Source organism: Kogia breviceps, chromosome 10, assembly GCF_026419965.1.
Source record: "Kogia breviceps isolate mKogBre1 chromosome 10, mKogBre1 haplotype 1, whole genome shotgun sequence".
NCBI lineage: Eukaryota > Metazoa > Chordata > Mammalia > Artiodactyla > Physeteridae > Kogia > Kogia breviceps.
In genome coordinates this window covers 75,133,077-75,147,366 of record NC_081319.1, presented here as the reverse complement: position 1 = coordinate 75,147,366, position 14,290 = coordinate 75,133,077, and the positions used below count along the sequence as shown (strand labels likewise).

General features: G+C 57.6%; 2 protein-coding genes across 4 annotated transcripts in view; both read left to right on the top strand.

The window, feature by feature from the left end:
• The first annotated feature begins 1,807 nt into the window (after positions 1 to 1,807).
• On the top strand, positions 1,808 to 10,757 carry PGC (progastricsin). The gene is made up of 9 exons (XM_059075679.2): positions 1,808 to 1,866; positions 4,209 to 4,359; positions 4,742 to 4,859; positions 5,822 to 5,940; positions 6,582 to 6,781; positions 8,120 to 8,242; positions 8,815 to 8,962; positions 9,748 to 9,846; positions 10,602 to 10,757. The coding sequence occupies exons 1-9, from the start codon at positions 1,808 to 1,810 to the stop codon at positions 10,755 to 10,757; spliced, it is 1,173 nt and encodes a 390-aa protein (XP_058931662.1).
• Positions 10,758 to 12,499: 1,742 nt separating this feature from the next.
• TFEB (transcription factor EB) overlaps positions 12,500 to 14,290 on the top strand; it is a 47,890-nt gene continuing 46,099 nt past the window's right edge. For 2 of the 3 annotated variants that reach the window (XM_067006202.1, XM_067006194.1), the window contains exon 1: positions 12,506 to 12,680. The gene's annotated coding sequence lies outside the window, so the exon portion shown is untranslated. Of the gene's footprint in view, positions 12,681 to 14,290 lie in introns of all 3 variants that reach the window. The other variant, XM_059075666.2, reaches the window with a different exon arrangement.

Genomic DNA, 14,290 nt, shown 5'->3' with positions numbered 1-14,290 from the left:
TGATCTTCCAAACCTGCGGATTCCCCTACCCCAGGGAAAGCACTCCCTCCTTACGTTGCCTTCCGCTCCAGTGTCCCTGGAGACTGCAGGGAGGAATGGGAGCTGATTTGGCCTTGAGACACAACCAGGCAGGTACCTCCCTCTCTGTGCCAGGCCCGGGTGGACCTCTAGTGCCCTCCCTCCCCTCCTCCATCCAGGGCCAGGGGAGACTCCAGGGCTCTGGCCAGGCAGTGGGTGGAGGTGGCCAGAGTGGAAAGTCCCCACGGGCTGGATTATATCGGCGTTTGGCAGGCCTGGTCTTGGCCTTCTGCCTGGGGCTCAAGATCCTGACAAATCTGTTTGGAGCCCTGAGTGAGGGGTGAGGTGGCAGAGAGGGTAGTGGCGTGGGGACTTTTTCCACTCACCCCAGAATGGAGAGTTCTCCAGTGCCAGGTTGGCGGGCACTGGGCCAGCTCCAGGTCACCTCAGGCAATGTGAAGCTTGTAGCTAGGAAGCAGGCAGGACCCGGAGATGAGGGACAGAGGACACGGCAGATCAGGCTCGGGAGCAGGAACGAGGACCGACGAGAGCTGGGGAAGAGGGTAATGGAGGACTCAGGTGTTTTAGGAGAACAAAAGACACGAGCAGGGACTTCCCTGGTGGTCCAGTGGTTAAGACTCAGTGTTCCCAATGCAGGGGGCACGGGTTTGATCCCTGGTCGGGGGACTAAGATCCCTCATGCTGCACAGTGAGGCAAAAAAAAAAAAAAAGACATGGGCAGTCTCAATGGAACAGAAGAAGAGAGACAAAGAAGAACAGAAGCAGGGGCCGGCATGTCCCCTCCTCCCATGGCCCTGCCCAGGCCTCCTGTTGCTGCAGATCAGTGCCAGCGGCACATCCAGAAGCCAGTGCAGCTTACTCTGTGGGTGTGTCCTGAGCGCTTGCTGAACTACGATGAGAATTTCTCCAAATGTCCCATTTGACCGGGAAAACCTCCAAAGCTGCCCCCAATAGCTCTGACTTCAGCCACTGGCAAGCCAGCCCCACCGTCTGCATCTGTGCTAACAATACCGCCATCATCACCACTGTCAGCACCACGCTCACCACTACCATTATCATTACCATCATCCTAGCTACTGACCCCATCAACCCCCAGACACTCCTAACTGCATCCCCCAAGGGGCTGGGGGTGCTGGAACCAGGACTAAAGTCAGAATCTTTGAGTGCCTCACCTATAGACCAGCGATTCTCAACGATTTTGCTCCCGAAAGGGACATGGGGCAATGCCTGCAGACGCTGTTGGTTGTCACAACTGGGGGACTGTTGCTGGCATCTAGTGGGTAGAGGCCAGGGATACTGCTAAACATCCTACAATGCCGAGGACAGTGTCCACAACAGAGTTTTTTGTTTGAAAGTGTCGGAAGTACTGAGGATGAAAAACCTGCCTATAGGTCCTACGGCCCTCACCCTAAAAGGCTTTCCTCACACCTCTGGTTCCTGCACAAGAAGTCATATTTGCCACTCCATCTTACGGCAACTTTGATTTATTATCGCTCGCACCTCCTGGCCTCCACTGCTTGTACTGAAAAGTCAATAAGATGAAAAGTCCTTTGCAGCCACCCTCACAGGGGAAAACACACAGAAACAACTGATACGTGGAGCCCAGGGTACGCCCCGGATTGAGGTCATGCTGGTGCAGGGCAGGGAGGCAGGGGCTTGGGCTGGGTCCTCGGGGTATAAAGGAGGAAGGAGTGTTCAGGCCTTCACTCCACTCTGACGCCACAACCCTGAGCTGCTTCTCTGCTGTGGCCAGCTGGGAATCAGCATCATGAAGTGGATGGTGGTGGCCTTGATCTGCCTCCAGACCTTGGAGGCGGCCGTCATCAAGTGAGTCTGGGCCCTGGCTGCTAGGGTTGGAGCCTGGGAAGCCTTTTTTTTTTTTTTAAATGAACTACCATAGACTGGATGGCTTATAAACCACAGAAATTTATTTCTCAAAGTTCTAGAGGCTGGGAAGTCCAAGATCAAGGTGCCTGTAGATTTGGTGTCTGGTGAGAATCTGCTTCCTAGTTCATATACTCCCATCTTTTTGCTATCCTCACATGTTGGAAGGGACAAGGAAGCTCTCTGGATGATCTGCCTCTGCTCTGGGACTTCTGCACAGGGAAGGCTCCCTGAATCGGTGTAGGACAGGACTCAGCGGTGGGAGGAGATATGGCCTCTGCTTTCAGGGAACTTCCAGTCAAAGGGAGAAGCACCATCCCTTCCCCCACTGATGAGAAAAGATGGATAGGAAACAGGGAGAATAGGGGTGACTACCACTCAAGCAGATGCTGAACGGCCGGTACAATTATTTCTAGATAGGGAGACGTTTGCTAGTATTTTCCTAAGCCTCCCAATTTATTTGGCAGATGCCAAAATCATCTAAGCAGAAATCTCTATACGCTGAGGTGTCAGGGGATAGGGAACGAGGCGGCACAGCTCACAGGACATCAGGAGGACTCCCGGCCTGCTATTCTACCGCTAAAGAGTGATTTTTTTTTTGCGGTACGCGGGCCTCTCACTGTTGTGGCCTCTCCCGTTGCGGAGCACAGGCTCCGGACGCGCAGGCTCAGTGGCCATGGCTCACGGGCCCAGCCGCTCTGCGGCATGTGGGATCTTCTCAGACCGGGGCACGAACCCGTGTCCCCTGCATCGGCAGGTGGACTCTCAACCACTGCACCATCAGGGAAGCCCTAAAGAGTGATTTTTTTGGCGAAGAGATGGCTCCTCTCAGGAACTTCTTTGAATGCAAATTCTGTAACTGTGATGGGGTGGAGCAACCATCAGCCTTCATAGCTCAAGGTGAATGGGTTTAGCGGAGAATTTCTGGACAAGGAAGGGTCTTGGGGGAATGGGGAAGAGAGGGGGGAAGAAGTGAAAGCAGCAGGAATTCTGGAGCCTCGAACAAGGCCTGGGTGGACCCGCAGAGACCCCTAGGCAATGGCAGCAAGCAGGTCTGGGAGGACATGGGCAGAAACCCATAATTCAGTACCTACAGTTCCAGAGCTGATTTGGGCTCCAGACCACCCAGGCCAACCTCCCCACTGTCCCTGCATCCTGAGAGGAGCATGATTGATCCAGGCCAGACAAGTAGCTGCAGGGGCAGAACTGGGACCCTGTCTTCTGAGCCCCCGGTCTAGTGCTCTTCCCCTGGGCCTGTGCTCTGTCACAGGTCGGCCGGCACCAGGTGCCTGACGGCCACTGTACCAGAGGACTCTCTTTGGAGTGAACTTTGCCATCTATGAAACTTTTATTTTATGTTATTTTATTGGCCACACTGCACAGCATGTGGGATCTCAGTTCCCTGACCAGGGACTGAACCTGCTCCCACTGCAGTGGAAGCGCAGAGTGTTAACCACTGGACGCCAGGGAAGTCCCTCTGAAACCTTTTATAAAAATGCACAGGGCTTCCCTGGTGGCGCAGTGGTTGAGAGTCCGCCTGCCAATGCAGGAGGCACGGGTTCGTGCCCCGGTCTGGGAAGATCCCACATGCCGCGGAGCGGCTGAGCCCGTGAGCCATGGCCACTGGCCCTGCGCGTCCGGAGCCTGTGCTCCGCAATGGGAGAGGCCACAACAGTGAGAGGCCCACATACCGCAAAAAAAAAAAAAAAATGCACAAAGTGGGAATTCCTTGGCAGTCCAATGGTTAAGGACTCCACGCTTTCACTGCTGAGGACGCGGGATCAATCCCTGGTTGGGGAACTGAGATCCCGCAAGCCACGCGGCACAGCCAGAAACAACAACAACGACAACAAAACCAAAACAGAACAAAAATGTACAAATCCTACAAAGGGGAACGTCCGAAGTTCCTCTCCCCTGCCTGGGAGAGTGTTTAGGATATCTGAGAGTGGAGGTCCAGGACCCATGAGATGGGGTGGGGGCATGCATGGGTGAAGGCAAGTTGTTTTCTGAATCTCAGAGCAAGTCCTGAGAAGGGTTTTGAAAGAAAGAGAAAGAGAGAGGAAGAAAATGAGAGGCAAAGTGAGAGAGAGCCAGAGAGAACCAGAGATGGAGACAGAGATGGAGAAAGAGGGAGACACACAGACACGTACAAGCCGCAGACATGGGGGGACAGAGTGGCAGGGAACCTGAGGCAAACAGTTAGAGATGGAGAGAGAGAGAGACTGGGATATTAGAGCCTCTGTAGGAAAGAGGGAGGTCCTGCCCTGACCCCAGCCCTTCTGCAGAGTCCCTGTGAAGAAATTAAAGTCCATCCGTGAGACCATGAAGGAGAAGGGGATACTGGGGGACTACCTGAGGACCCACAAGTACGACCCCGCCCAGAAGTACCGCTTTAATGACTTAAGCGTGGTCTCCGAGACCATGGACTACATGGACGTGAGTCCTGACCCTCCGCCGGGTTCCCCCTCTCCCTGCTGCCAAAGGTCAGGCCTGGGCTGTGAGCTGTGCCCTTCCTCTCTGCACCCTCCCACCCGGCCCCCGGGGCCTGCCCTCGTCTCTAAGACTTGCCAGCCTGGAGACTTCATTGGCAGGCAGAGCACTCAGGGGCCCCTGCTGACCTTGCAGCTGCCCCGGGCGGGCTTGGACCGAAGGTCTGTGGGTTCTGGGCGAGCGTGGAGGGCAGTCTCAGGCCCCTGCTTCTGGTGTGGGCTGTGGGGCTGGTCATTCTGTCACTCTGTCCGTGGAGGAGGCTGGGCCTGATGGTCCCTGGATACCTCCAGAGCTAACAGCCTGCCCATGTCCCCCCTCTCCCACCCAGGCTGCCTACTTTGGTGAGATCAGCATCGGGACGCCACCACAGAACTTCCTGGTCCTTTTTGATACTGGATCCTCCAACCTGTGGGTGCCCTCTGTCTACTGCCAGAGCCAGGCCTGCAGTGAGTGCTAGGTTGGGCAGGGGAGGGCGGCTGGCAGGGTAGGGCACTGACACCCTCTGGGGAAGGGCTGCACTTCGTAAAGATTGCCGGGGAGAGCTGCAGTCCTGGAAAGGACCAGGGACTTGTCCAAGGTCACGTGGCACATGCCCAAGCCAGAGGGAAGAATCTGGCCATGGAGCTGGGTGGCACCTCTGCTTTCCCTGCTCACCGATACATATCCCTTCACCTGCTCCAGCCCAGCCCAGCCCACTCCACTCTGTTCTGTTTGCTCTGGGCAATGCCATTCCATCCCACTCCACTCTACAACACTCTTTCTATGCTACTCCACCCCATGATTTACTAAGTTCTTACTGAGTGTCTCAAGGGACACAGGAGAAGGATATAGATGTGGTCCCCTCCCTGTAGTTGTATTTGGAGACAAGAGATGTTCACTTCCTAGGCCTGCCTTGGTCCCTGCCAAAGCCTTGGGGTTTGGGTCTTGACACCTCTAGTCCAGAAGGTCCCTCATTGGCTCCATCCTAGGCTATCTCAGGATCCTGGTGTGGCCAGCTTCTCCCTGGGGTGAGGTGAGGGTCAGGGAATGCACAGATGCCCTGGAGGTTCATTCACTCCTTCATCCGATGAGTAATTTCTCAGCACTTGCCATGTGTCCGGAGATCTGCTGGGGGTCAGGGAGATGAATAGATTCTATATAACCTGCCCATAGGGAGGTCACCATCCTAGGGCATCTCAAGATTCTGTAGGTCAGAGGGGGCTTTGGAGTCAAGGCTGGCCAGTTCTTGTGGGTCTTCCAACGCCAAGAATGTCAGCTGGCCACAACCTGACTCAGTGGCCGGTGGGGGGTGGGGCGTGGGGGGAGTGCTGAGTCCCCAGGATGTGAGCCCAGGCTGGGAGACAGGTGGGCAGCCCGGCAGGCCTGAGAATGGGCCAGCCTGACTTCCCGAATTTTCCTTCCCTTGCAGCCAGCCACAGCCGCTTCAACCCCAGACTGTCCTCCACCTACTCCACCAATGGGCAGACCTTCTCCCTGCAGTATGGCAGCGGCAGCCTCGCCGGCTTCTTCGGCTATGACACTCTGACAGTGAGTGATGCTGCCGGCTGCCCCCATCCCCACACCCAGATGTGGGGAAGGTAGTCCGGGGCTGTGATCTGGCTTCTAACCTCAAAGTTCTTCACAGTCTGATGGGGAGACTTAGGGGGAGGCCCTGAAAAATATGTGAAACACCTAGTGCTCTACCGTACAGGCCAGAAAATCAGTACAATAAAGGCTCATCCAGGGACTTCCCTGGTGGTCCAGTGGTTAAAACTCCACGCTTCCACTGCAGGGGCCACGGGTTTGATTCCTGGTCGGGGAACTAAGATTCCACATGCCACAAGGTGCAGCCAAAGAAAAACAAAAAAGCTCATCCATTCACTCACTGAACCCTCACTGTGGGCCATCACGTGCCAGGCACCGGGGGGCATCACAATGGTTGGGGTGGCAGTGACCTGGTCCTTAAGGAACTTAAAGCCTCGGGAAGAGAAGGTTGGGGTGGGGAATGCTGCAGCGGTCGGGGATGGCTTCTTGGAAGGGAAAGTGGCTTTTGCAGACCTGTCAAGAAGAGAAGCAGCAGAAGCAAAGGAGGGCTGAAGAACAGACCCTTGAGGGGTCTGAGGAGGGGGAGCCTGGGGGAGGTGAGTGGAGATATACTTGTCATCTCCCATCCTCTGTTTCCCCTCCAGGTCCAGGGCATCAAGGTCCCCAACCAGGAGTTCGGCCTGAGTGAGAACGAGCCGGGTACCAACTTCCTCTATGCCAAGTTCGATGGCATCATGGGCATGGCCTACCCTGACCTGTCCATGGGCGGGGCCACCACCGCCCTGCAGGGCATGCTGCAGGAGGGTGCCCTCACCAGCCCAGTCTTCAGCTTCTACCTCGGCAGGTAAGGAACCACCTGGGGGTCCCCAGCTCCCAGCCCATTCCCCCCGTGGCCCTGGACGGCTGAGATTCAACACTTTGGGATTTGAAGGCCTCCCAGCAGGCATATTTAGCAGAGCCTTTCCTCCTGGGCTTCTGACTCTTCCTTCTCCCCTCCCCAAACCCTGCATCTGTCCCTGCCCACTTGGCCTCTTCGTTGTATTTCTTGGACATGACAGTACCTCTCCTTCCTCCCGCTGAACTCTTCTTTTTTTCTTTTCTTTTTTTGCGGTACGCGGGCCTCTCACTGTTGTGGCCTCTCCCGTTGCGCAGCACAGGCTCCGGACGCGCGGGCTCAGCGGCCATGGCTCACGGGCCCAGCCGCTTTGCGGCATGTGGGATCCTCCCGGACCGGGGCACGAACCCGTGTCCCCTGCATCGGCAGGCGGACTCTCAACCACTGCACCACCAGGGAAGCCCCTGAACTCTTCTTTGAGCATTGCTACTGCTTCTCCATACCTCTTGGGCTTACCTCCTGCCCAGAGCCCCAGTTAGCTCATTTCCTTCTGACCAAATGTTTTCTACCTGGACACCTCTTTTGTGTAGAAATCTATTGCTTCATCTCCTTTGATCTATTGTTCTAGCCAGGTCCTGGAGTCTTCTGGTCTAGGTCCACCATGAACTCCTAACAAGTTGTTATTCTTACCACAAACAGGAGCCAACTCAGTGATTTATGTGGATGGGCCCCGGTGCCAGGCGGTAGGAGGGGTGGGGGGGGCGTCGCGTGTGGCCTGGGGTGGACTTTCTTTCCTCTCCTGAATTAGACAACTACCTTCTAGAGATAGACAATATCTACTCTCTGGGGCTTAGTCATTTGAATCTTTCAACCACATTATCCTGTTACAGCGGTTGCTGGCCTCTCTTTACAAGTACTCTGAGTGTAGCCTGTAGGAGCTCTGCCCAGTTCCACACTCAGGTTCGTCTTCTGTCTAACAGGGGAGGCCCTGCCCTCCCCTCTACCTGGGCCCTCCCTCCCTCCCATCCCAGCAGAAAAATAACAAGCTGGGCCCGCGTCAGGCTCCCGTGGACACGCTCCACCAGCAGCACAAAGTGAAAGGGAATGGAGAACGTGGTGTGTGGCAGGGTGGGGGGCCAGACGAAGAGGCTTCCCCAGAGGCAGCGCTTGGTGAAGCAGCAGCACCTGGGAGCCTGAGGCACTGGGAAGTCTGAGCTCCAGTGGGGGGAGGCGGGTGGACACAACCTCTTCTCTCGGGGAGCCCCAGTCTGGAGCCGGGGCAGGACCTCTGTTTTCCTGCCTTTTCCACATCCACTCCCTGACTCACTTTTGCTTTACGTACTGCAGGCAGCAGGGCTTTCATGACGGGGGAGCAGTCATCTTCGGGGGTGTGGACAGCAGCCTGTACACGGGGCAGATCTCCTGGGCCCCCGTCACCCATGAGCTGTACTGGCAGATTGGCATTGAGGAGTGAGTCTGTGGTGGGCCCTGGGGGTGTGGGCACTTCCTCGGAGCAGGCTCTGAGGCACTGCATGTCACACACACACACATCCGGGTACTGCCGGGTGGCGGGGGGGACAGAGGACCCCAGAGACCCACGCCTGCAAAGCCACAGCTGCCCTCAGCTGCGGTTTCAAGGCCCAGGTCGGCCTGGAGAAGGAGGGTGGGGTGGGGACAACATAGGAAGGGGCAGGACTGGGAATCCCAGACATTTTGGACCCTGTAGTCCAATCCTAGGGGCTTAGACATTAGAAAACTGGGGTGTGTGAGGCGGAGGGACTAATTTGCCCAAAGTACTTACAATGAATCAGTAACCCTGGCCTTCAGTGTTTCTAGAACCATCCTTGGAACTCTTTAGAGAGAGATTCCAAGGCCATTTAGGTGGCCTTTGACAGACTTTGGTATGAGGCAGGAGGATGGCTGGATTGGCCTCTGCAGAGTCCTTATCTTCCTGAGGTGCACCTTGATTCTGTGGTTGCAGCTCATCCCCTAGCTGCCCTGAGCTGGGAGGTGCTGAGGCCGCCCATCTCCTCACTGTACAGGTTCCTCATTGGTGACCAGGCCACGGGCTGGTGCTCCCAGGGCTGCCAGGCCATCGTGGACACTGGCACGTCTCTGCTCACCGTGCCCCAGCAGTTCATGGGCTCCCTTCTGCAGGCCACAGGGGCCCAGGAGGACGAGTATGGACAGGTGCGTGTGGTGGAGGTGTGCCCCTTCCCTGGGGGGAGCCAGCCAGGGGGCATTTATGGTTTCTCCTGGGAGCACAGGAATAGCCTGATTCTTGGCCTCGGTGCTTCTCGCTGCCCCCAGGCACTGGAGGTGGGGGCCCCAGGATGACTGGGGCTGAGAGCTGGCTGGGGGCCCGAAGGCTGATCCAGGGGAGCCAGACGCTTGTGCTAAAAGGGTGTGGGGAGGTCACTACTAGGCAGAATTTCCTCTGAGCTTCAGCCCCTTAGCGGAAACAGGTTACACACCTGCCAGGCTTTGCAGTAAGAGGGAAACAACTAGACTGTGCTGTCAAGCCCATGAGTGACAAGGGATAACCCTTCAGTCCACAGCTCCCTCACCTCCACAGGGCCATGCTCTCTGCCCCGTGCCCCCTCCTGAGCCCACCAAAGGGTTTGCCTAATTAATGCATTCCCACTAACTTTGGTGGACTGATGGGCCATGCTTTCTACAGACCTGCGTGTTTTAAAAGGACACTTGCAGAGAAGGGAGTGTAGATTTAATCTCTCTCATGGGGGAAATTCAAGCAAGAGTCATGTTTGGGGGTGAGAAAGATGCTCAGGTCCCCCCAGATCCCACCCTCTGCACGTGAGTCCTCATGTGTAACACGAGCAGTATTGGTGTTGCAGCCTCCAGTCCCAAAGCAGGCTTGGGGCTCAGGCCCGGGGTCCTGAGGGGCTGAGGTGATGGGGTTGGCAGGTCCTCTCAGGGGGGAGATGAGGCATCCCGGGCCCTGTTCCTCTCTGCAGCTTCTCGTGGACTGTAACAACATCCAGAGCCTTCCCACCCTCACGTTCACCATCAATGGTGTGCAGTTCCCTCTGTCACCTGCTTCCTACATCCTCAATGTAAGTCCTGGCCCCTTCAGGCTGAGAGAGTGGGGACACGATCGGGAGGGTGGGGGATGGGGGATGGGAGTGAGGGGTGGGAGGAAGGGGTGGGTAGCCAGAAATGCTGGGTCTCCTTACCTCGTGCCATTTCCTGATGTCTTGCAGCATTGATTTTTTTTCCCCCATCCATTGATTCTAAACCCCCATCTCTGGAATGAGGCTATGAAAGAGCAGAGTGCCATCTATTATTAATGATTATTATTAATTAGGGGGGAGGGGCACTGGCTCTTTCTTGATCACTTATGAGAGTCAGCCGCTGAGTGAAGCACTTTGTCTACATTTCCCTGATTACTCGTCACAACATTCAATGAGCAAGATACTGATTCTATTTTACAGATAAAAACTTGGAGGTTCAGAGAGTTAAGTAACTGGCCCAAGGCCACATAGCTAGTCAGAGCGAAGCTAAGCTTTGAACCCAAGCTGGTCTGGCTCCAAGACTTTACCGCCAGGCTGACCTGCTCCAAATCAGGAACAGGAGGGAGTCAAGGAGACCCTTCAGAGGGAGGCCTGTTTCAGCCTGCCCTCAGCCACGCCAGAATCCCCCACCAGCCCGGCTCTGGCTCTGAAGGCTCAGTTGGCCTGTGAGCCCTCAAGGGCAGAAACTTAGGCTCACCTGTTTCTGCATCTGTGCTGCTGGCCTGGGGCTCTGGGCTGAGCAGTGCCCTGTCACTGTGTGAGCGGATGAATGAGTGTTGCCCTTCTGTGTTGTACAGAACGACGGCCGCTCTTGCATGGTGGGAGTCGAGCCCACCTACCTGCCCTCCCAGAACGGCCAGCCCCTGTGGATCCTTGGGGACGTCTTCCTCAGGTCCTACTACTCCGTCTATGACATGGGCAACAACAGGGTGGGCTTTGCCACCGCCATCTAGACTCAGTGCCTGGACGCCCGGGCTCCTTTCTCCCTCTGGGCTTCCCAGGCTACAGGGGGTTCTCTCTGCATTTCCTCTCTGCATGTAGCCTCCTTTTTCTGGACTCTGGACTTTCTCTAACAATAAATCTTTCTTCTCCATATCGGCCAGCCTGTTGTTTCTAGAGGGCAGTTGTAGCCTGTAAGGCAGCCCCTGGTCTCAGACAATGGGGACAATGAGAGTCAGGGGCACATTTGCCTCTGCTGCACCATGTTCTCCCTGAGTTTCTAGGAGGTTTGCAGTGGGTCACTGAGAACCTAAGAGAAATAGGGCACAGGGTAGGGCTTGGGGGTGGGCCCTGCATCCCTCAAAGCTTGGAGTCTGTTCACAGCTTCTCTCTGGAGAGGGAAGACTGTGGTAGTGGCATGGAAGCAGGGCATTCCTTTGTAATGGACAATCCAAAATGCTCTCCTGACCTAATTTACCAAACTACCACCAGAGTTACCCCACACATGTGCACTAGCAGTGTGACTAGGGGTCCAATGTATCCTAAATCTAGGCCTCTTCCTCCTTATCTGTGATCAAGTTTCACTAGGAGCTTTCAGAGTAAGGCTGGATGCTGATACACACTTGTAACAGTCATGGATCCTTTAGGGAGAGATCACCTGATGCCACCAGAACCTAGTAGGTTCCAGGAGGGCTCTAGAAGATCTGGGCTGAGTTAAGCCTATTGTATTTTAACCCAGACCCCTATGTCCCAGGGCTTGTCTTTAAAGAAGGGCTGGCTCTCAACCGTGGACAAGAGGGATTGCTATTTGAATCACATGAAAATTAAGCTCATTTGTTCTAACCAACTGAGCAAGAGGTCTTGTCCTTCTGGACTTCATTCCTGTCCTCCATAGGACCCACCCAGCAAAAGACCCGGAAACCTGGTGGGGTTGGGGGGGAACATGGTATGGGGATGGGGGGAGGAGGAGGAGGAGGAGGAAGAGGAGGAAAAGGCAAAGAATGATAGCTCAGCACACTGTAACTTCCAGCAGGGGAAGGTGACACGAAAGAGGTCAGGAAATTTCTGTCCAGCAACATGGCAGTGGGGGGTACCTGCAAGCTCAGGCTGACGAGGTCTAGGTGGGGAGGGGGTATATATAAATGGAGATCTCACAATTAGAGGGGAGGTGGGCTCTATTTTATAGTCATATTTCCTTTACCATGCTGACCAACCTTATCCCTTATGCTCAAGATTCAGGTCTGGTACCCCACTCCAAACCAGAAGGGAAACTGAGGTTTGACACAGAGGGGTTTCTATGGCAACAGCACACCATCTGGGACCCTACATCTTTCCTAGACTCCAGGAAAGCCAGCCCGCTGCAAGCCTCTCCTTGGGGTCAGATAGGCCACAGGGTGTATTGTGGTGATCTGTGGTTCGGACACCACTTATTGAAAAGAGAAAACTTGCACAAGGGGTAGAAACGAAGTGGAACAAAGTTTCCAAATTAAACGCCAAGTCCCTGTACAGGCCTGAACTCACACAGCGGGACTACAAATCCCGGCGTGCCTAGCCGAGCGGCAGGGAGGACTACGCTTCCCAGCGGGCTCCGCGGCAGGCCGCCGTGGGGCGGTGTCGGGTGGGGCGGGGCCGCGGGGTAGGGTGCTGCCCTCTGCCGGGCGCGGCGGGAAGTGGGTGCGGAGTGACAGCAGGAGCCCCGGCGCCGGGCGCGGGGCTCGGTGACAGCGGAGGCGGCGGCCGCCGGCTGGACGTAGGGAGCGGCGGCGGCGCCGACGGCAGAGGGAAGGGCGGACGGGGGCAGGCCTCCCTGGTGGCGCGGAGCCTGAGGAGCCCGGGAGGGGGTGGCCGGCACAGCTCTCGGGCCGGACACCTGAACTTGGGACAAGTTGCCGGAGCCGCGGGGCGCGGGCGGCGGACGGATTGACCTTCATAGTTAGGTGAGCGGCGCTGGGGGGCAAGGGGTGCGCGGAGGGCCAGGAACCCCCGACCCAGGCTCCCCTGCTCCGATCCAGTGGGTCCGGGAGACAGGTGGGTGGGTGGGGGTGTCGGCTGGAAAGGGGAGCGAGACCGTGTGCGCCGCGCTGCCACCCGCCCCGCTGTCCGTCTAGCCCGGGACGCCCGGCGCATGGCCGGGGCGGCGCTGCCCGCGGAGCTTGGGAGCCCCTTCAGCCCCTCCCTTCAGGCCCGGGCCGGGGGGCGGCTTCTCTGCGACCTTATGTAACCAGGCGGGAGGGGCCGTGGCGGGCACGGGCCTTCCCGGCCCGGGAGCTGGGAGTCGAAGGGGCGGGAGGCGTGGGAGTGAACTTGCAAGAAGTTTGAGGGCGTGTGGGCCCGGCGCCCACTTCTTCTCCACCGGACGCGGCTGGGGCGGGTGGCACGGGGGAGGGCGCCGGAGGTAGGGGAGGTGTGCGGGGGCCGAGTCCGGCCGGGCCAGGCCCTGCCTGGATGGTCCGGGGGAATGGGAGGGCCGGAGCGGCGCCACGCCCCGGGGGCCGGGCTGCTGGAAGCTGAGGGGGGGGCGGGTGGAAGTACCATCCCTCTCTCCCTCCCTTCCCGTCCCTTCCTCCCCCTCGGTCTCTTGAAGAAGCCGCCTCTGCCAGAGTCCCCCGGTATCCCTGAGCGCAGTCTTTTTCTCCCCCTTGCATTATTCCACGACCTTAGGGAACCCCAACCCCAGAGCTCACCCACTGCACGCCCCTCTTTCTACCTTCCCTGGAGCTCCCAGCCATCTGCCCGCCCCCTCAGTATCCCCCTTCTTCTCGGTCCCGAATCCCGGAAAACACGCCCCCTTCCCCCCGATTCCCTGAGTCCGCACCGCCCAACATCAGGCTGTCCCGCCCCCGAGTCAGCGCTCCTTCTCCCCTCCTCCCGGTACCCCGATCAGCTATTCGGCCGCAGCGAGTGCGCTCGCCTCCTCGAAGGGAGCGGGCTGATGCCAGCTCGGCTCCCCCGCCCCTCGGCCCCCTCCCGCCGGGGGTTCTGGCTTCACGCACGGCTGCCCCGAGCTGCTAAGGGTTGCGCGAGCAGGTTCGCGCCGAAGCCGCCCGGCGCGCCCCAGCCCAGCGCCCAGGGGGAGGGAGGAAGGGAGGGAGGGGGAGAGGGCGCCTGGGGCGGGGCTCGTCAGCGCGAGCGCCCGCATTGCCCAGACTCCCCCACCCCCTCCTCATTCCAGGCCAGCCCCTCACCGCGGGGTCCTTCTCGGATGCCCCGTCCACTCCTGGTGTCGTCCTCCCGCACGTCTGTTCTGGGGATGGTTCTGCGCGAACAGTTTCTGGACTAAACTTTAGCGCTTTGGCTTAGTGTTCTCTGGGAAGTGTCAGTTAATTGCCACCCTGACCCCACCCCACACCCTGAGAGAGGGGTGCTTGGGTGAGCAGGGAAAGGGACAGGCCGGTTCAGGTCCCCAGTGACACCTCTGGGATGTGGGCTCAGGACGCTGCTAGCTGAGATTCCACCGGCCCAAGACCTGGCACTCTTGGGCAACTGGGGGTGGAGGGGAAGGTCGGGGGCCTGTCTCTGGTGTCCTCCAAGGCTGCCAGATGTAGGT